Here is a 20,971-nt window from a genome sequence, read left to right as displayed (position 1 = left end):
GTATGTATGTATGTATGTATGTATGTATGTATGTATGTATGTATGTATGTATGTATGTATGTATGTATGTATGTATGTATGTATGTATGTATGTATGTATGTATGTATGTATGTATGTATGTATGTATGTATGTATGTATGTATGTATGTATGTATGTATGTATGTATGTATGTATGTATGTATGTATGTATGTATGTATGTATGTATGTATGTATATATATATGTGTATGTATATATATATATATATTTATATATATATATATATATATATATATATATATATATATGTATATGTGTGTATATATATATATATATATGTATATGTGTGTATGTATATATATATATATATATATATATATATATATATATATATATATATATATATATATATATATATATATATATATATATATATATATATGTAGTTATAATTACAAGTTAATAAGTTCAATAAGACTTGTTTCATAAACATCAAATTTCAAGCCCAACTGTGCAGATAACACAGGGACTCAAAAATATCTACAGTAGATGCAGCTGTAAATATAACCGTTTTTATTTTGCCACACATGACTCCCTGATGCTGTTACATTTCATCTGGTTAGAGAGTGCTGGTCATGGAGCTTTGACTTTTAAAGATGCAACATTCTTTCCATATGTAAGGTTGTAATTTTATTATGGAATCTAAATCTCTCAGAGTAATAAAATATTCAGACCTTAACATAACACAACTACTTACTATATGAGGATTTATTAGTGGAGAGAAGTTGAAACACAAACACACAGCTTATGTCAATTTACCTCATATTTTCTGTTTAGTTTGTGCTCGGCAGGCTGCTTACTGTACATTAGTTGCATTTAATTTTCGAGGGAAGAGAAATATCTGCTTAAAGTAGTTACAGAAAGCTATGCATGCATTCTTCTTCTATAATCAATATGTCACTAACAATGAAAGCAAGCATTTCCTGAATATATGTATGAATGTCCGTAGTGAAATTTAGCAATACTATATATTTGTGTAAAGTCAAAAAAATGCTTATATGTATTGAATAAAGTCTATTTTAGACATTAGAGGTTTAATACTGATTAGACCTGTGCTGTTTTTCTTCATTGGCTGCACTTGGATGTTCTGTCTTTTCCACTCGTAGACTTAACCATTGGTCATTTAACTGGAACCACTCAAGTAGTTGGAAATGGCTTGGATGAAAATAAATCTGCTAGTTACTGCAAGCAGCAGTTGTACCAATACCACACCGGGAAAATGATTATAACATAAAAAAAGTAATCAACAAAAGGTTACTTTCACAGTCATTCATGAGTATTATAAAAGGGAAATTAGAGGAAAATTGGGGGGACAAGACTTTAATGAGGAACCACAAATGTGAGCTCAATTCTATCATCTCAACTGCTCCAGCTGGCAGTGACCAAAACTTAATAACATCATGCAAATCTATCTAGTGACAGGCAAACTTCTAAATGATAAATTAATAAATTGTATAGGAATAGGATGGAGGCATGGACGCACTTCCTCCTCTGTAACATGGAAGAGTAATCATTCCCAATTCATTTTCATTATTTGAACTGCCTTGATTTCGAGACATTACCCTGTGGCATCAGAGGTACGTACATTTGGGTAGTCAAAGGCCGCCCTTTTCCTACATTCCTAAAAAGTAAACAGGGTAAAATTCTTGAGTTGATCCTGATTTAAATAAATTAAAATTAAATAAAAACATCTATTAGCTAATATTAGATACAATTGGAGTCTTTTCTTGTATGCATGATAGAGTTAGGGTTGTTTTTATAATAATATGAATAATATGAACACTGAAAATAAATATGAATAATCATTTTCAGTACCATCAATTGGAGGGCTTTAATCTAAAGAAAGGACTGTAAATAAATGGCCTCCATAAAGATACTGACAGGAGAAGAAAATTACATGCTCAAGTCAGCAGAAGCCACCGATATGGACTATATAAAACCGTGTGCACTAAGTTTATAATTCACATTCAGACAATTCAATTTTAGTTCAGAGATCAACATGTTTTATTGTGACGTCTACCAAGACTACGATGAAATTTTGACCGACAGTCACGGAGCCAAACTTATATAGCATTCTGCAGGCACAGAAAAAAAAGAAATAAAAGATACAAAGTGAAATGCCCCACTACAGCTCATTGTCCTATAGTAATTTTTTGGGCAGAAAAAATATTCAAACCAGCTGGAAATATTCAGTGGAGCTCAGAACTGATTCAAGGGGTTAAATATTTCCATCATACTTTATTTAGCTGAAACCAAAACTAAAGCTAACAGACAAGGGAAGAAGCTGTCAAACCCAGTCCCACGCGGCCCTGGTTAGAGGTCTAAATAGTCAAAATAATTGACATCAATTTTGTGGCTGAACCATGCATGTGCAGTTTGTTCAATCATGCATCATATCCACTGTGACATTCCTCTTCCATGATCCTAACAAGTGACTCGCGTTAACTCCTGTTAACACGAGCCGACCCCGTTCCTCCTGCTTGAGTCTTTCTTGTTTTATTTAATTCATCTGCATTTGCAAGAGTGATCATTCAGGGTTTGAGCAATCTGTGAATGAGATAAAGGCAAAATGTGTTATTTTAAACATTGTTGTGTGTAAACAGTTGCATCTACAAGATCATAAATAGGTGATGCCCCTGCTACTTTTATTTAGATTCAAATTGTAAATTTTTTAACTTTCTGCACCGCCTGACTCAAGACTGTAGCTGACAGTAATACTACTACACAACAGGTTTATATTTTTCAATCTCTCCTTAAGAAGAGAAGAAAAAGGAGGCACTTTTTAACAGTATTTTAATGAAAAGGCCCTTTTTTGCAGCCACTGTCTTTTTAATACCTTGAGGAGCTGATATGCAGAACGCTCACATCCTCGTCTCTAGCGCAGATGTTTGTCGGTGCAGTCCTATAATCCCTCTCATTTATTGGGAATGGAAAGTGAGCTCAATGCTGCCTGCCATGTCCTGATCTGAAAGGTTAGCTCCGATAGCAGAGCTGTGGCTGACCTTTCTTATCGTGTTTTTTCAAAGTAACACGGACTCCCTCGGGGAAAGTTAGCCCAAGACTCACCTTGTCATTTCTTTGCCTCTTTTTTTTTTTGAATCACTTGACTTTCATGAGCTTGCCAAAGGAAAAAAGACTAAGTTTAGTCCCATCTAATGCAAAGCCATTAATAAAACTTACATCCTAGTTATCATGTTGGACCAGTGACCATCTAGCTATCTAAAATAAAGAATGTCTGGCTGAAAAGGTTTTTACATAATGGTTGGCATGGTATAATAGCCTAGAGTGGAATGTGTTTACATTTCAATGAATTAGATCGCCATAAATTTTGCTATATAGACATTTAGATCCAAACATCCATATAAATGTCCTTTCAGTGACTGCTACTAAAAGGTAACACATTATCTGAATTAAGGGGTTGCATGCCAGCAATTGAATTCATTTGTCAAAGATAGCTACTGCATTTGAGGACTCGTAAACTTCGTTGATTTAGAATCAGAAAAGGGACCTTTTCATGCTTTTCAAAGCAAGAGTGATTAAACAATTCAAGATTTTAATTTTAACACACAGTAAGCATTTGGGGTTCCTTCAGTCCTCATGTGGTGAGTTCAGTAGATATGATTTTGCTGTTCGCACTAATGACTCCTTGTCCCTGCTGATTTAGGCGTAAATACCATTTCTTGGCTCATTTAATACACTTTACAGATATTTGAGTGAATGGGGGAGTTGATAATGAAAATAAATGTGGGATGGAGCTGATTATGCCTAAAGATCTTCAGAAACGGTGTTGAGTTGGGATTTTTTTAAAGGGAACATATGAAAGAAAAAGAAAATCTGTTCTAGTACTTTTCCATATATTAAGAGGTCAAGAAACAAAACAAAAATGTTCACACTATGTAACCTTTTAATTTATTTAGAATTGCAGGATTATAAAGGCGCATCATTCAGTGAGTTCTTCTGATTCTGTCTGAGGGTCTGTGACATCGTAGACCAAGCTGAGTAAAATTATCCAGCCTTCTCAATTTTCTTCCCTTCCTCTAACTTGATATTCATCCTTCAAAATTTCCTGGAGCAGATATTGCAACGTTTCAACACCAACTTCAAGCACAAACTCCAGAGGAAAGAAAATGGAGTCAAGTGTCAGACTCAACCCCCTGCAATCAACCTCTGCAAAGAACATTACAAGAACGTGTTGAAGAGAGAACTGCTATATACTGTATCTCTGCAGTATTTTGAATAAATGATGTAACAGACATTTCATTAAGACCTCAAACAAGATACAGAGGGCTTTAGCAAATTTTTGAGCAAGGAATTACTTGCTTTTACTATTTCTTCCAGGACCTTAATACTTAGTTTTGTTCCCCTTTGGTGTACCTCGTGTTCTGGGAATGACAATAAACCAGTTAAATCTTGAATTAATGGCACGATTAAAGTCACTTTTTACTAACACTAACACTAACTAACACTCTTACTTCAAGGATATATCACCATTTTACTTCCTGACAAAAGTCAAATTTCTAAATCAGTCTTTTAGGCAAAAGGGAACGAGTGAAAAAGCATAAAATCTGCAGCATGCAAGTGGGGATAATCACTTTACAACCATGCAGCTGTGCTTAAGATTGACTCTACAAATACAATAACATGATGTGTAGTTTCTGTACTCAAAGATAGTCTTGAGGAACAGACTCAGCTGGCATGCTGCATTTATTTGTTTATCCTCAGAGTCCTCAAAGCTTATTGTTCTCCTAAGTGTGTTAACCAACATCCCTGCCTGCTTGTCTGCGCTCTCAACCATATCCATCTGTCTTTTTTCTTCTGTTCTTTCTTGTGTTTGCCTATGTGACGGAAAGTTTCGGTATGCAGGTGAATCTTCTTTTTTTCTTTTGGACCACCTGAAACTCTGCTCAGGCAAAGCCTTCTCGCCACCAGTCACTTGTGCTGCCTGCAGGAGTCATTGGGTCCAGAACACCTATAATGTGTTGTCTACCTGTATCAACAAGCCACTGCAACCACCACAACCAGCAACAGCTCCCGGGCTTCACCTGCTTTCCTGCAGCCCATATCCAAGCGTCCTCTTCCTCCCACTCTTATGCATACAGGCACAGCATTTGCATACTTTATCCTCATTCAAGCCATGAATATAACCACTACAAAGACACACATAAAGCATTGTTACTGCTCCTTCCCTGATATATTCCTCTTGAAAATTTCCAAGTATCGATATCTTGCAAAGATGAAAATCTGCACCAAACTGGGTTTATATATCTCTCTCCTGTTTTCCCCTCATCCTCGTCTGTGTGTTTTGTTATTTGTACGAATGGCGCTGTAAGCTTGGCTAATGTACATTTTGAGGGCTTTGATTAAATGAATTACCGAAGTTGAAAAGACCAGCCATATTGATCAAATGACTTGCATAATCTATTTACCAAGCTACAAGGACCCATTTTGCTGTTTGGCTCCTTGACGAAATGTGTGTCTTAATAGACTGATGCCTAATCACTCCGGTTAGACGGGAATATGAAGAAAAATAGAGATAGCAGGCAACGCTTTAAATGCTCAATGTCAGGAAATAATCTAAATTAGATATGAAGAAAATTAAATCTAAATTAAACAAGTATGAAGCTACATCATTCATGAGTCCTAAGCAGCAGATAAATGGTTTACAGAATGAATAAGCAAAAGAAGAGATTAATGTTTTAGGTTTAAACATCAAATAGATTGAGATTATTAGTGGAGAACCACACAGAAGTGGATGTTGAAGAAGCTGCTCCATGTCAAATGAATTATCTGGCTCAAGCTGAAGACTTACACAGATAATTAAGTGCATTTACTTGACTATTACAGCATTCTCCGAAGCCCTGGTTCGTACTAGGTTAGTATACCCAAATCCCAGTCAAACAAACATCTGAGGATGTCCTGAAATGCATGGTAGGGGATCTGATAGCAACTGTGAAAGTAAACCCCAATTTGACATCAGAATTTCACAAGCTTGAAAAACATTGAAAAAGTAGCCAGTGATGCTGTTCAAGGAGCCACAATCTCGAGGTTTAAAGATTCACGTTTGCACGGCTGCAGCACCTTCCCTACCTGATGTTCAAATTGTTTTTATTTGGGCGGGTGGTCTTTGGAGCATAACAAATGAGCTAGTATTTTGTATGTGCATCGCAACAAAGCCATTATTTCACTTTTTATTGCGCCCACGGTGCTGGAACATAATTGAAACGCAGTACATGTCACTGCTTGCTAATGCAGAGTTAAAGAGGTTGTCCCCCTCACCTCGTAAAGCATGCTACATGTAAGAGGAGAAAGTAGTCTGTGTTTGATTTCTTAACAGGCTCCAAAAAATAAGCACATGCTGTTGCTATAGATCAATAATTCTGGTTCATCATTGCATGCATTTCTCCAGATAATAACCATCCCTAATTAACCCCACCTTCAGTTTTTCTGCCCTCTGTTTCTTTTTCCTTATATTTAAGTCCAGTAGGCTTTGATAAGTGCTCTACACAGCACCTTATTTAGATAGTTTGTTTTTGGTACCAATTAGACTAAATACAGATTTAGTGTCAGGTTATAAAACAAATGAAAAGAAAAACTGTGGCTACATAATTATTGTGTCAAAAAATAATGATAAACAAGGCCTGAAAAAAATAATGATTCACACAAGACACAAAGAATAACATTTTGAAATATTTCAGGTTAACAGGATGATGCTTCAGCTCTACTTCATTATAATGTACTGTCTGTAATTTAAACACATTTATTACACGCACAGTTAAATATTATTATGTGTGTCTGTGAGTGTGTGTGTATGTCCCAGATGTTGTGATGTTTTATGAACGCTACTAAAATTCACTTGACAGCCTCAGCCCTTTCCTTAATGGATGCGGTGTAGGCACCGTTGTTAATGAAAAACAGAGTTTGTCTATTTGAATTTGGCAAAGAAGAAGTTCAAGAAGTAGATTTGTGTTTTGAATATATGCATACTCTACAAAATGACATACATTTCTGATAATTCTACAAAATGGTACACAATATGTCCATTAGTGAGCTTTACTTGTACAAGATTTGTTGTTTTGCTGTCTCCAGTTTGTATGTCAAAGCTTGGAGAGATGTTAGTTGTTTCACAGAAGTGCAGAAGGGCGCTATGAAAGGCAGAGCACCAGAAAAAGAGTTGCATATGTAGCTGCTCGGATGGAGAGGCACGCCAGGGAAGCAGAGCCGTGGGCTGGCCGGGGCTCCGTTTGCAGAGTGTCACCTCCGAGTCGGAAGATTCAATCCCCGCTCTCTCCAAGTGTCAAAGTGTCCTGCTCATTGGTGTGTGAGTGTAGGGAAAAGGCAAAAAAAAAAATCTTAGAATTAAAAGTGAGAACGCTTTCTTTTTCGCTTGACTGTACATAACAAATAGAGGCCAGGTGGAGAGCCCTGAATAAATGCTGAAGTACACGCCCATGCACTGACAGAGAAGGTCCAAAGGATAGCAAAAACATGGATATCCACAGTGAAGAACAATGGCTGCTCTGCAGGATTTGCAACAAAGGCCGGGCAAACAGGCTAGGGCTGAACAAACGAACCGGCAAGAGAGAAACGGAGCGATATTGACATTGATTAGCAACGAGACACAGGCGACACCAGTGAGGGCGAGGGAAAGCAATGCAACAAAAGACTGTCCAAATGAGACAAGAAGTAACGGCTGAACGACCCAAACAGAGGCAGGGGAAGACAAAAGATGCATAGAAAGAAAGGTGGACTTCAAGAACTACAGACTAGATGGAACAATACCAAGATATGTTAAAAGTAAAATCAAAAATAGCATCAGCAGCAGGTTTTGATTTCTAACTTTTGTTCAATCAGTTTGACATGTTTTACGTCAGTTTCTTCAAACTCTGATATATGAGTTCTTTGTGTGTGTGTGTGTTGTTTTGTTCAGCATTCAAGGTGTAATCTTGGTTCGACCCCTATCTCGTTTGATCCTGTAGCGTTTATTATGTAGCAATGAAGGTACTCTCTATGTCGCTGGCCCACCTGTCCTTTCCCACTCAACAGTCTTCTCGTCTCACTATCATCTAATTTTCATTGATCTACACTTAGCTTCTTACTGAATTTGTGCCAGCCGTCTTCATCCTAACAAGTGTATGCACCCGACCGAACAGGTTCGGCTAAGAACATTTCTTGTGTTTACTACACATACAATATACTACATGGCTTTAGATTAAATCATTGCAGAGTAATAACGAGCACTGGTGTAATTCAGCGTTGACAGCACGCAGCCTGTTGTGTATAGAGTGTGTGTGTTTCTGCGTGTTGGTGGATGAGGTGATTAACACATCGGCCAAGTTCGTCCGCTCTTAAATCCAACTTTAATTATTTGGCACATAGCAACTCCAAGTATGTTTGAAAACAGTACTTAAATTCACGTGTGCACATTGAAAGAGTTATTAGGTGCTTCATGGTCTCTTCCTGAGGCAATTACAGTGTAAATGATGGGGAACAAAATCCACAGTCCCTGCTCTGTGCAAATCTTCCAGCGGTTTTCGGAGGTGAAAATCCTCGCCTTGTGTTTTTGTCCCTCTGCTTCGGCTTAGCAAGAAAGCAGCAGACCATGAAAGCACTTTGTGGAAATTTCATACCAGAAAGACTCAAAAGTATACTGTTAAAGTCCTATATTTGACTGAGCAGAAGAATGTATTTTCCTACAAGGAACGAGGATTTGGGCCTGTTTTCAGTCTTTAACTTTTTCTTTTCCCTTTGTGACTAGTGTTCACAGGATTTCCGCCAATAATAACTTGACTATATAGATATTGGCATAGACATGGAGAAAATGTGAGCCAATGCTCTAATTTAATGTGATCATCATAGTGGTAACAGCCAGCAATACCATTATGGCACGTGTACATCATTTTGTCTCGCACTGTGGACGCGCGTGTGCGTGTGCGTGTGCGTGCGTGCGTGCGTGCGTGCGTGCGTGCGTGCGTGCGTGCGTGCGTGCGTGCGTGCGTGCGTGCGTGCGTGCGTGCGTGCGTGCGTGCGTGTGTGTGTGTGTGTGTGTGTGTGTAAAAGTGATAAAAGAAAAATGTAATAAACTTACCGTAAAACTGCGCCATTGTCACTGCGAAGGACTAATTAATCACTGACAATGAACATCCTAACTATGCTTATCATAAAATTCCCAGCCAGATGTCATCAGTGTATTTTGTTATATGGCATTAAAGGCACCCTATGTAATGATATCGCTCCAGACTGAGAGCAGCATATCAGCATATTATGTGAAAGTTCATGTGTCATACTGTTGCAGATAAATGGTTTACAGAATAAAACCATTATAACTTACAGCAGTCTCCAAGAGATAAGCTTTGTAACTATAACGAGGATAAATTAACAATGTCTTTGTACAAATGGCGACACCCAGTGTGCAAGTTGAAAACAGCAACCATCTCAATTGCTACCCATATAGCAGAGCAGCTAATTGCACACATCGGTAGGCAAGATTTATTTGATGTCACTCCAAAGACCTTTTTTCTCCATCAGTGATTTTAGGAAAAGCCTCACCAGTACTTCAGCTTTCAGCCTTTGCCTTTTCTCAAATTGCTTTTTACCTCTTTACTTTACTTCTTGTTTATGCTTCTTTTCACAGGCTTGTTTCAAAGGCCATTGCCTGTTCTTTTAGACCGTAATAAGCATGATCAACCTTTTCTCCAGTGTCTCACACAACCACAGATTCATCACCTTCTTCTGTCTGTCTCTTATGGCAGTAATATGACTGCTCTCCCATGTAGAAGTACTGATTCAGTGTTGATTCAGTCCAAGTTAAGATACTAATGCCAACATATCTTTTTTCATAATTCCTCCTATAGATCTTTGTTGTTGTTATGGATTGTAACCTTGAAGTTGGATTTATACGAATGTGGTCATGAAGGATGAATCATGAGGAACCCGGATGTAGGACAAAGTATTTTCTCCGATTTGTTTGGCTGCACCTGCGGCTTCGTCATTGAATCTCCTTCCTTTGACTTTCTTTTAAGTTTATAAAATGTGCAGCATGATCTTTTTCCCCTCAATAGTCATCAGCTGATCGGGCCACAGTTAGGATCAACGCGATCGGTAGTTGAAATGGCAACCTCTCCGCATATTCTTTTCCACCTTAGCTCGTCTGTGAACATCTTATCCCAGACGGTTTCTGACAGTGTTTAAGCACTAACATAAAGGTAAATGTAGCGTGACGACGGCTCTTGTCATGCAAGAATACAGGAGTGTGTGTGTGTGTGTGTGTGTGTGTGTGTGTGTGTGTGTGTGTGTGTGTGTGTGTGTGTGTGTGTGTGTGTGTGTGTGTGTGTGTGTGTGTGTGTGTGTGTGTGTGTGTGTGTGTGTGTGTGTGTGTGTGTGTGTAAAGGGGAGACTGACATACAGCAAAGGTATTTCAACGAGCAAATATGGATTTTTTTTTTTTTAACATAGCATACTTACACGATGATCATACTGAGCAAACTGATTTATTCCATTTGAAATCAGTTGATGCGTGCTTGACCTTTCAAGCATAAAAGTCTTGAGCAAGCCACTGCCACTAAAATTACCTGACTTTTGGAGCAGAATGAATATTTTATAAAACCCAACTGAATACATTTCATTGTGTTGCATTTATATTACATTCTGACTCAATATATGTGTGTCTTTTAAAGTTATTCTGATCTGGAATATACTCCGAGTGGCCTAGAGAAGTCAGAATGAGATATTAGACAGTGCGCTCAGTCTGGTGTCCCCCCGCCCCCCCTCTGTGATTTTTCGTCAGCTTTCTGAACAATGCCAGCAGTGTAATCTTATTGATTGAGCCACTTCTCCTGTTGCAAAATGTGCAATTACTGCTGAGTCACATGATCTTGTAATTCATCACTGATGAAAATCAGGACCACAACGACCACTTCCCAAGCTGCCATTCCCCATCAGTGCCGTCCTGCGTCCTCGCATCTGTCCACAGTGAAAACTAGCTAGTGCTATATTTAGTGCACCCATCCCGTTTTATATAGGTCAAAAATCCCATCTACAGTGCTGCTGCTGCAATTCAAGGCTGCAATACTCTTGTTGACTGTAGAGTCCTGAAAATGTAGTTTTCCTTGAACATGCCCACTCCAACAGGTTTCATTCATTCTTTGACAGTTTTTTCTGAACTTTCCCCATTAAAGGCTGGATTATGGTTCTGCGTTAAATCCATGTCGAGCGTGCACCGCGGGTTGCACCGCAATGAGCACCCCACGGCGCACGCCACGCCGTGCCTGACGCGCACCTCCCAAAAATTGTAACTACGCGTCGAGAGGTCCCAGACCAACGCAGACCGAGAGGGCTGTGATTGGTTCGCTTGGTAGCAATGCATTTCCAGTTCCGGTTCGTGAAGCAGTCGTGAACTTTCAGCAATCTTTTCTTCGTATGTGTGTGATTTTTTTTTGTTTTGTTTTTTTGCACAATAGTTGTCCTTATCTCTTTGATTCACTGTGACCGGAAAAGTCGGATAAACCATTCAGGAAAAGAGCGCACACACCTAGCGCTCGCAGGGGGTACTGCACCGCGGCGAAATGGAGTGACGGAGAAGTCCGAAGGGTTCATGACGGCGTTACGGCAGCGGCGTGTGCTCTGCGTTGGTGTAGCGCAGAACCATAATCCAGGCTTAACAGGTTGGACAAATAAAAACCTTTTGAAAATCTTTTTATTCCCAAACGGTGGTTTTGTTTTGCACATTTATATTTTCCTAGTTTCCTGGCTTTTACAACAAGAGTTAAAGGTTGGTACAGCCATGAGATGCAGTCATGTTAATTTCCTCATCAGTTATGCCAATCGATTGCCTTCGCATCTCTCCAAGAATTGGATGGTCTGTGTCGCGGTTAGTGTCCGTGTAAGGTGGATGTTTTAGCGCTGGTTGGGGATTGGCTCGACCCACCTCCGTTGCATCGTCCCACACAGTTATTGAATGCTGTCACCACCTTCGCCAATGGTTCCGATCAGCTACATCCTTTAAAAAGGACAGAGTTTCGATTGCTTTAGTGTTGTTGTTCTTCATCATTTTGTCAATAAAACACGTCAGATCAAAATTTACATCTGGGCATCTTTTTTTTTTTTTTAAGTGGTTGAGTGCTGATTACGCACAACTGTAAGTGTTACTAGTTTCTGTGTGGTAGAGATGATAATAAATAGGTGTCTATATGTTTTTTCACGGCCATTGTAATCAAGATGACTTATTCTGCTTGTTTATTCTTCTGCATGTCCAGATATAAAAGCGTTGCACGTTTTCTTTCTTGCTGTCATGGATAATAGTGGATAATACATTTTTTATTTTCTATTTACGTATGGCAGCGGTTTCAGTTGAAATAGAGACAAATATTTCATCGAACATTTATCTGGAATATTATATGGCAAATACCGTATAATACCATGTTGTTAATGCACATGACTCATATATCAAAAGCCACTTAGCATAACTGGTTATTTGAAACAAATTGCACTATATGTTCTCACGTTACTAAATGTATTTCTAAATGGCTAGTGGAGCTATTTAAAAGGAAATAACAGTTAAATGTAATGCACTCCCCTGAAAAAAAACTAATTATTTTTGAATCATGCCAAATTTACAGCAGACATTTTATGCATATTATTGTCACTTGAACAAAGCATCTGATTTAAGTGCTGTCATAAAAGACACCCTTGGCCAATTAGATTTTAAAAAAAAAAAGAAAAAAAGATGGGTTTGAGGCAAAGAACAATCTGCAGATCTGTCTCCACGCCAGCTCAAACAGACGGAAAGAGTAGGAGAAGAGAAGGAAATGTGAGAGTGGAGGGGAGGGGGCTTCTCTTTTAACTGCAGCTCCTTTCAAATCCAATAAAGTTGATATTTGAGGTAACTTTCTTTTAAAAATAAAAAACAGGTTATCGCCAGCCTTTCTGTCACGGCTGCCTCTGTCCCTTCTCCTTTATTGGCTTCATTTTAACAGTATTTGTCCAATGAGCTTGCAGCACAGTGGCCGAGCTAAATCGATGCATCTCAAATCCTTGAACTCGCTGTAGATGAGTTATTTTCCTGAGCTGAGTTTGTGTTTGTAACTCTCAAAGTCATGATGTAAGTCAGAGTAGACTAATTCTGAATCTGTTCTAATAAAGAGTTTCATTAGTGTTTTGTGGCAGAGTGATCTTAAGAGTAAAGGGCCGTCATAACCCCTGTAGTTTGACTTTGGAGGACTGTCACTGAATGTGATGCATGTTAATCTCCATTTCCTCGATTACGTGTGGGACACTGTCAGTACATGCTGTTTGTTCAAAGTCAGGGTGACTTTCCCTCTCCATGCTTTAGTCCTCTATTGCTCAGAGGGGGTGGGTGGATGGGTGGGTAGGTGGGTGGGAATGATGAGGAATGGGAGGAAACAAGACGAGGAGCAGAGGAGTAAACACTGAGACAGGTGTCTGGCAAGGGACAATGATTAGATTTATAAAGCAGCCAATGTTATTTTCTCTACTTGGAGACTGCTGTAAGACATTAAGCACTAACTGAAGCTCCCAGCATCCCACTGCAGGGACACGTTTCCCTCCATCTCACTCCTTGTACACCCAATCCTGCTCTCTGGTATTCACTCACACCACTTCCTTCCCTCTACTCTTTTCTCTTGTGAGTGTTTAAAATTTTCTTCCTTGTATCTCTCACCAAGATGGATTGGCCTTGAAAACATCCTTTCTGCTTCCATCACCATCCATACACTTTTTTCTTCCCTCTGCAGGCAGTGGTGTGTCACCACCCCAGCCTCCCCACGAGCTTTGTTTGGCACACATTTTATATTTTTTTCCAGCTGGAGTGGAACTGAGCACATTATGGATGGGTCTTTTAAGACGATCACACTTGCTCCCACCATGTCGAGGGACCATTTTTCTTCATTTTAAAGCATCTGTCTTTGCTGCCAATACCATAGATTTTCTATGAGCTCTTTAATCACTGCTCCGTGATTGGAAAAGTTATTGGTCAGGCTCTCTTATCTGAAAGGTCTAATATCAGCGTGGGTTATTAGGCTGCCATTTGAAGAGTTATACGAAATGTACCCCCACCCCCCACCCCTGTCAACTCCCCACTGCAGTCTCAGCATTGTTCTGCATGCAGACTCTTCTCCCAAAAAATCTGCCAGGAAAGGAATTCGTCACAGCTCAAGCATCTATGTCCTGTGCCGCTTTTTAATTCGAGCAGCTTCATAATTTTAAAACCTGTTCAAGGCTGAACGTAAGCTTATTAGACTTGGAGAGTTGAGAGGAGCCTGGGAGGAGGAGGTGGGGAGGGTCAACATGAGGATTACTATTTGCAATGCCCATTACAGGGCAGCAATGAAATAAAAAAGATCATTTAGCTGAGCGGACTTTTTAATTGAACAGATTAAATGAAGCACATTGCATGCATTTATTTTCTCCGCTCCTGTCTCCCTGCAGGTCATCTGATGGTGTGTGTTCAGCGGGAAGGGTGGTGGTGAGTCGTCTGAAGATGGGGGAGATGGAGGAGGTTGAAGTGGACCACGTCGCCACCAACACACCCTTACAGAAGGTAAAACCGCACCGTGACTAGGAAGAGCCGGCGTATTTGTGCACCAAGTGCATTTGTACTTGCTCTGTACTTACTGGGATTAGACAGGCTCTGTCCATGTCCTCCAATAAACTTAAGCAAACCCTAATGAGGATTTATGAGCCGTGTAGCGTATGTGTAATGTCCATGTCTAGAGTACATTTGTAAATCAACCAAAAGGACACTTACACAGCACTGTTTGGGTAGATTTTTTTTTTTTTTCAGATAGTCCTGAAAGATTCAATTTGATTTAACCAAAAGATTTCCTGAACGTTGCTTCCTTGCAGCCACTACCCTTCTACTCCACTCTAATCTTATTCAGGGCATAGCGCTACTTTAACTTCAGTAGAGACTCGCACAATCAACGGAGGGAAAGAGAAAGCATTTTTCCTCATAATTTGTTAGTGCACCAAAGATTGTGTCATCCGCATGGGGGGCAAGAACACCAGAAATTAAGTTGTATGTACTGTTGCTTCGCTTTATTTTCTATACTCCTTGTGGAGAGAGTTTTGTCAAGTGAATGTCTGTTGTTGAGCCACTGGGTATTAAATAGTAAAGAAGGAGCTTTCAAGATGTTTCAGATATGCAAAGAACAGGCCTACGTGTGTGTGTGTGTGTGTTTGTGAGTGTGAGTGTGTGAGTGCATGTGTGTGATTCACCGTCTTATATAATTGGCCAAAGGGTTCTTAGCGCCTGGCTGGCCCACCCCTGTTGCTGGTACGGGGAAGTTCCCCGCTCAGCCCCAGAGTGTCACTGACAATCTGCCCATGTCTTCATGATGAATGCGTTGGCTTGTGCGTGCATGTGTGTGTTGTCACAGCACATTTCCCCTCCTGTGTGTTGCTTCTGTTTTAGAGGATGAAGGGAAGAAAGACGAAAGGGATTTGACAAACCTCAGGGAAGCCTCACGGGAAATGGAGTTCTTGTTGAAGCTACCTACGTCATATTTACCGCCGCGCTGCCAGAACTTAAACACTTGTGCATGTTTGTGTGTTTTTAGTGTGCTCGGAGGCACTTTGATCATTCCCTGCCATCGCTTTGGTGTCTGCTGCTCATGAATATCCCACAAACCCTGCAAAAACAATCAAGTGAGACAAGAAAGAGACTCCAGCCACCTTTGATCCACTTCTCTTTACATATTTTAGCCACCAAAGAGTCATCGACCTCATGCAATTACAATGAGGCTCCTTTCACAGCTGTGGTCCTTGGCTCATTGTTAACAATTTTTTTTCATTATCAGAGATCTTAGTGTGTGAAATTTTAAATGCCATTTGTTGTTTTGCATGTTCTGTTCAATGGACACTGTTTACCGCAGAGTTGGTGTGGGTGCGAATGGGATTGATTGGGGTCTTGAATCATGCCTTGCTGCAATTAAAATGTTTTTCTGGGGACAGTTTGGTGGTTTGGATATGTAAAATGTTTAATCAGACAGGGGAGAACTGACAGCGAGGAAGAAAGATTGTTATCTGAAGAAATAAATATATACAAAAATATTCTAGCACTAGCATGGCGGCACCTGTGTCCAACTGGACTCACAGCAGTCTGACCAGCACTTATCCAGCTGGACCCTCCTATGGGATTTCTTGCTGGTTTTGTTCTCTCAGATGTAAGTCACTTTGGATAAAAGTAGTCGTAGTAGTAGTAGTAGTATCTGTCACTTTTGCTTTGTGGAGGAACCCCAGACTATCCAGAATGAAGAGATCCCAGTGATGATGTAACCAAAAACCATCACTTCAGTTTTTCTCTTCTTTCGTTAAAATGTATAAAGTTGAGAGACTAATAGCAGGAAAATAACACAGTCAATAAAGTCAGGAGCTAAAGCTTAAAAAAGTCTTTAAAAACTGTTTCAGTGCTGTGCAGTCTTTTAAAACCACATTTGAAAACCTCAAAAACATATCGGAGACTGTTTATTCCCACATATGTTTAGGTTTGTGAGACATTCTGCAGAGAACAGTTCATGAGTATGTGTGAGTGTCATATTAAGAGTGTCAAATTAGTTTGTGCAAGACAGTACAGTTATTATATCTGTTGGTCACCTCAGCAGTTATTTATAGTTATTTATTCATTTAGTCAAATCTTCATAAGGTTGAGACACTATCACAGTAAGGCCGTTAAAAAAGATGAAACCCTGACATATGAAAGTATTTTTTTATATACTGAAAATAAAAACACACAAATCTATATATTTGTTTATTTGTTCATTTTTTTTATTTTATTGAAAAATCTTTTTTTATCGGATCCCTTGCTGTGTGTCTTGTGCTTCTCTCTCGCTCACATTTCCTGTCCCTTTACTGTCAATAAAAGCCAGTACATCCACGATTTAGAAACAATGATAATTATAATAATAATAATAATAAAAGGATGCAGTTATGCTTTATGATTAAAGCCCACCTGCCACCATTCATGTTGTTGTTTGATTCTTTTCATGCCTTTATCCCCAGTGTCCCTTAGTTTGCGAGTCTGCACACCATTCCTGCATTGACAGAGAAGATAATCTACTGACTGGGCCAGGTATGACTCACACACGAGACAACTGTCGATTCTATCACTATTTATTCCTGAGTGCAGTGGCCATTAGAATTGCTTTTTAAGTTCTTCCTGTTTTTTTTTCCTTTTTTCAAATTTAAATTATACAAATTCACCCTGTCGGGGCCTTAGAATATTAGAGTTTACAATACTTTTATTTGTGTAGATTCTGTTGTAATACAGCAGATAGGCAGTGGCACTTTTACGTTGTATAAAACTCACTTGATAGTCTCTATGTAATCAACATTAAACCAAGGAAGCATCTCTGAAAGGTCATATTTGATTAAAGAATTAACAGTCTTGGTGTTTGTATAAGGGGAAAAACAGTGAGCGGTATCTGACAATGAGGTTAATATATGCCTCTGTCTTTCTTGACAAAGTAAAGACGAGCAAAACATACCATACAAGCTGCATGAGAGTCATTTTGTGGCAAAACAGAAATGTTGACCGCCTTGCTTATTAAGACAAGGACTGTGCAGGGAAAATGTAGGTATGTTTTCAGGAACTGGTAATACTTGAAGGAGTTTCATCTCTTGCTGTGTTGAAAATTCACGGGTCTCGTTCAGAGGAGAGCTGTAAAACTAATTTTATATTTCCAAACATCTCTTTTCTTCTTTCTAAGCACCTCCTTGAGTTCCACAGTACCCCCACACCTGCTGTTGTGGTGTCATTGTCACTTACAGTTTCTACTGTGATTAACTGGTGAACTGCAGCCATGTTTCCAGGTGCACATCTGCAGCCTGTCAAAACAATACCCTCCCAACAGATACCACCAGATTGAGTAATGCAATTTATTCTTCCACTTTTATTACCTTTCAGAATGAGCATGCAGAGCTCCGGGAGGGAGGGAAGCAAAGCACAGCGCGTCTTAGGAAGTCATTTTTTTAAGAGGTGTCAGGAAGAGAAACCAAGGTGTCTGAGTGGTGGTCAGATTAGCACTGCTGCGGGGGGGTTCAGGGGTTAATCCGTTTCTCTGACGAAGGTGAAAGCAACCGTCACTCCTCCAATTAAAGTTGCGTCTCTTCCCTTTTTCTCCACGCTACCTCCCTTAATGGTTTATGTCCCCATGCCGGTAATAAATCTCATTTAGACTGAATTATGAAATCTTTTCAGAGGTCATTCTGGGGCTATTCTCAGTCAAAGTTATGATCAATTTTAAAAGTACAATAGTATCAGCGTCACAGGAAAATAATGAGCCTACGGGTGGTAAATTTAGTTTAAAATTATTGTCTATTAGAAGATTTCTGTTGTCCGTGTATATGGGATTTTTCATTTAGACAAATAATGATTTAGAAAAATCAAAAAAAGAAAAACTCAACAGTATTGTTGTAAACATCTGGGAAGATAACCTTAAAACTCATACTGCTTTGATAAATGGAAAAACTTACATTTCTAGAAATAAAAATCACTGTGTGAGAGAAGCTTTTTGCGCAGAGATGTCTTTAGATGCTTTCTTCCTTCCTCAACCATAACCAATGATTATGGCTACTCCAAGCCTTTTTACCAAAATAACTGTGTATTTTACTTTCATCACCTTGAAACCCCATAGAAACTTGAAGCCAACATTCTGTTCATTTTCTATTCTTACTTGAAAAAAAAAACAAATCATTTGGCCCAGAGAGGTCTTCAAATTAGGTAAATACAGCCTCAGGTGAACATGGACGCATGACAGGCGCCAGCTCAATATTTGATAACACAAGCTAAGCCAAAATGCAGAAACTCCCTCCGCGCTACGATAGGAGTGGGGAAGTTAAGTAGGAGCCTGCTGCTAATCAAACGCACGTAATTAATTGATCATCAGTAAATGTGTCCACTTCTATAAAAGCAGAAGGTGTGACAGTTTTCTAGTCTTGAGTATTCGGGTGTGCTATAAGCAAATTTCCAAAGTCCTTTATTCTGGTATTGGGAATGATTAATCACAGGCCTCAGTTATAATGATTAGAGTTAAAGTTCATCAAATTAGAGTAAAAAGAAAAAAAGTTTGTGGCTTGTTTGAAAATGTTGCCAGCAGGAGACTTGTTGTTAATGTTTGTTCTACATTTAATTATACTGTTTTTCCCACACTGCTTCTGTTTTCGGGTGTAGTTTTTGGAAAATGAATTAAAACACGCTATATTGGTTGGATTCACCAACTTTTAAAGCATAATTGTATTACAAAGGGCAGTAAGCAAGTTGGTGAGGTCTAGCAAGTCTAAATTCAGGATTACCAGTGAAAACCTGGTAACCATGGTAACTCATGCCCAATGTACATTGAGAGCTTCAACATAAATTATAAATCATTCATTGATTATTTTTGTAACCATTCCCCAGATTAAACCATTGATAAACAGCATTGACATGTCTTCAGACAGAAGAAGAGTGTTGATGTCTCACTTTGTAAACAAAGAGAAAGAACAATGTTGAATAGACATCAAATTGTCGTATGACTGACTGAAATTTAATAATACAACTATCATCTTAACAGTCACTGCATTTACGGGGACTTTATTTGCCATAATCAGCCTTGATTCTGTGTTAATCCACTCTTCACTGAATTTATTAGATATTTGGTCCTGCAAGGATCTTGTGTTGCATCCCACTTCTGCCATGTGCAAACTTGGACTGTGATGTTGTGTCAGACAAGTCAGGTGGATCTCTCAGCTCAAAGGCAGACGTCATCTAACAGCGCTGTGGTGGAAAGGCCACTTGCAGAGGTAGTTCTCTGCTTTTCCAACCAACTGGTAGCAACAAACATGAGATTTTCTTTGAGTTAAGTTAAGAAACCAAGGGCCCGATTTACTAAAGGTTTGCGTGCGTAAAAACGTGTGCAAACTTGACAGCACCCACAAACCAAAGTGCCAGCTGATCTACTAACAGCGTGCAAAGAGGACTGCGCCTCTCAAATGAGCAAAATAGCACACGCAATCCATTTAGTACTTTTGCCCTGATGAATAATCAATATGGGGCGTACCCACCAGAAATCGCTAAATACTGGGAGGGAAAGATGCAAATTGGTCCATTTACCACGCGCAATGAGATTTACCAAGCCTGAAGGTTTTTGCGTGGATTGTGATTGCGTCTGTATTTAATACGTTCGAAAGGAAGGTGCTAATCTGCACATGCAAAAGGAGAAATATTTTATTTGAATGTTAAATCGAGTATTATTCAGCAAAAGGTTGCCACAGGAGGCACATTCATTTTTTTATTTGTGATAATAAATAAATCACTTGTTTTCATGGAGAAAAAAGTGTTTCTCATTGTGCGCCTATACTTGTTCTGCAGTCATACCCCGGTGTTGTGCCGTATTCAGCACCCCTGCCGTGAAAAGCGCCCCCTCGTCTGACAAAAATGATATTCTCATTCCGTGTTCTGTTCATGTTCTGTTGTCCATGTTCTGTTTAGCGTCCATTTTTGTGTTAATGATTCATGTTTAAATGCGCACATGGATTCGGGTAAAAAATAAATAAATCGGGTAAATGGTTATTGATGTCATTAATTAATAGCCTGCTTACTGTGTTGTCTTCCATAATATTTGTAAATATATATAATATAAACTCCTAAGGAGTGTGTTTGTGTGAGTGTGTATATATAAATATATTGAAGTGTCAGTGTGTTGTTTTTTTTCTTGGTCTACTTATCATTGAATATACAAGGGGGTGCTTTTCACGGCAGGGGTGCTGAATACAACAATTTGCCTCTTCCACTAATATCTCTATAACTCCAACTCGTCAAATTTAATTTTGCGCTTGCGACTATATCCTGCTTTCCATCCACTCTCCATGGCGCAAAGTTTGCGCCGCAAACCGTAAGACGCGCAACACCTCATTTAAATACTGCGGTTTGCACCTGTTATC

At 39.1% G+C, this 20,971-nt stretch overlaps 1 protein-coding gene across 11 annotated transcripts in view; it reads left to right on the top strand.

Annotated features, from left to right (window-relative positions):
- inpp4b (inositol polyphosphate-4-phosphatase type II B) overlaps positions 1-20,971 on the top strand; it is a 217,084-nt gene that overhangs the window by 119,153 nt on the left and 76,960 nt on the right. For all 11 annotated transcript variants that reach the window (XM_061718069.1, XM_061718074.1, XM_061718063.1 and 8 more), the window contains 2 exons: positions 14,483-14,594; positions 17,054-17,123. In XM_061718069.1, the coding sequence (XP_061574053.1) occupies positions 14,483-14,594; positions 17,054-17,123 (182 nt within the window). The remainder of the gene's footprint in view (positions 1-14,482; positions 14,595-17,053; positions 17,124-20,971) is intronic.

Source organism: Cololabis saira, chromosome 1 (assembly GCF_033807715.1).
Source record: "Cololabis saira isolate AMF1-May2022 chromosome 1, fColSai1.1, whole genome shotgun sequence".
NCBI lineage: Eukaryota > Metazoa > Chordata > Actinopteri > Beloniformes > Belonidae > Cololabis > Cololabis saira.
This window is presented reverse-complemented; position numbering and strand designations above follow the sequence as displayed.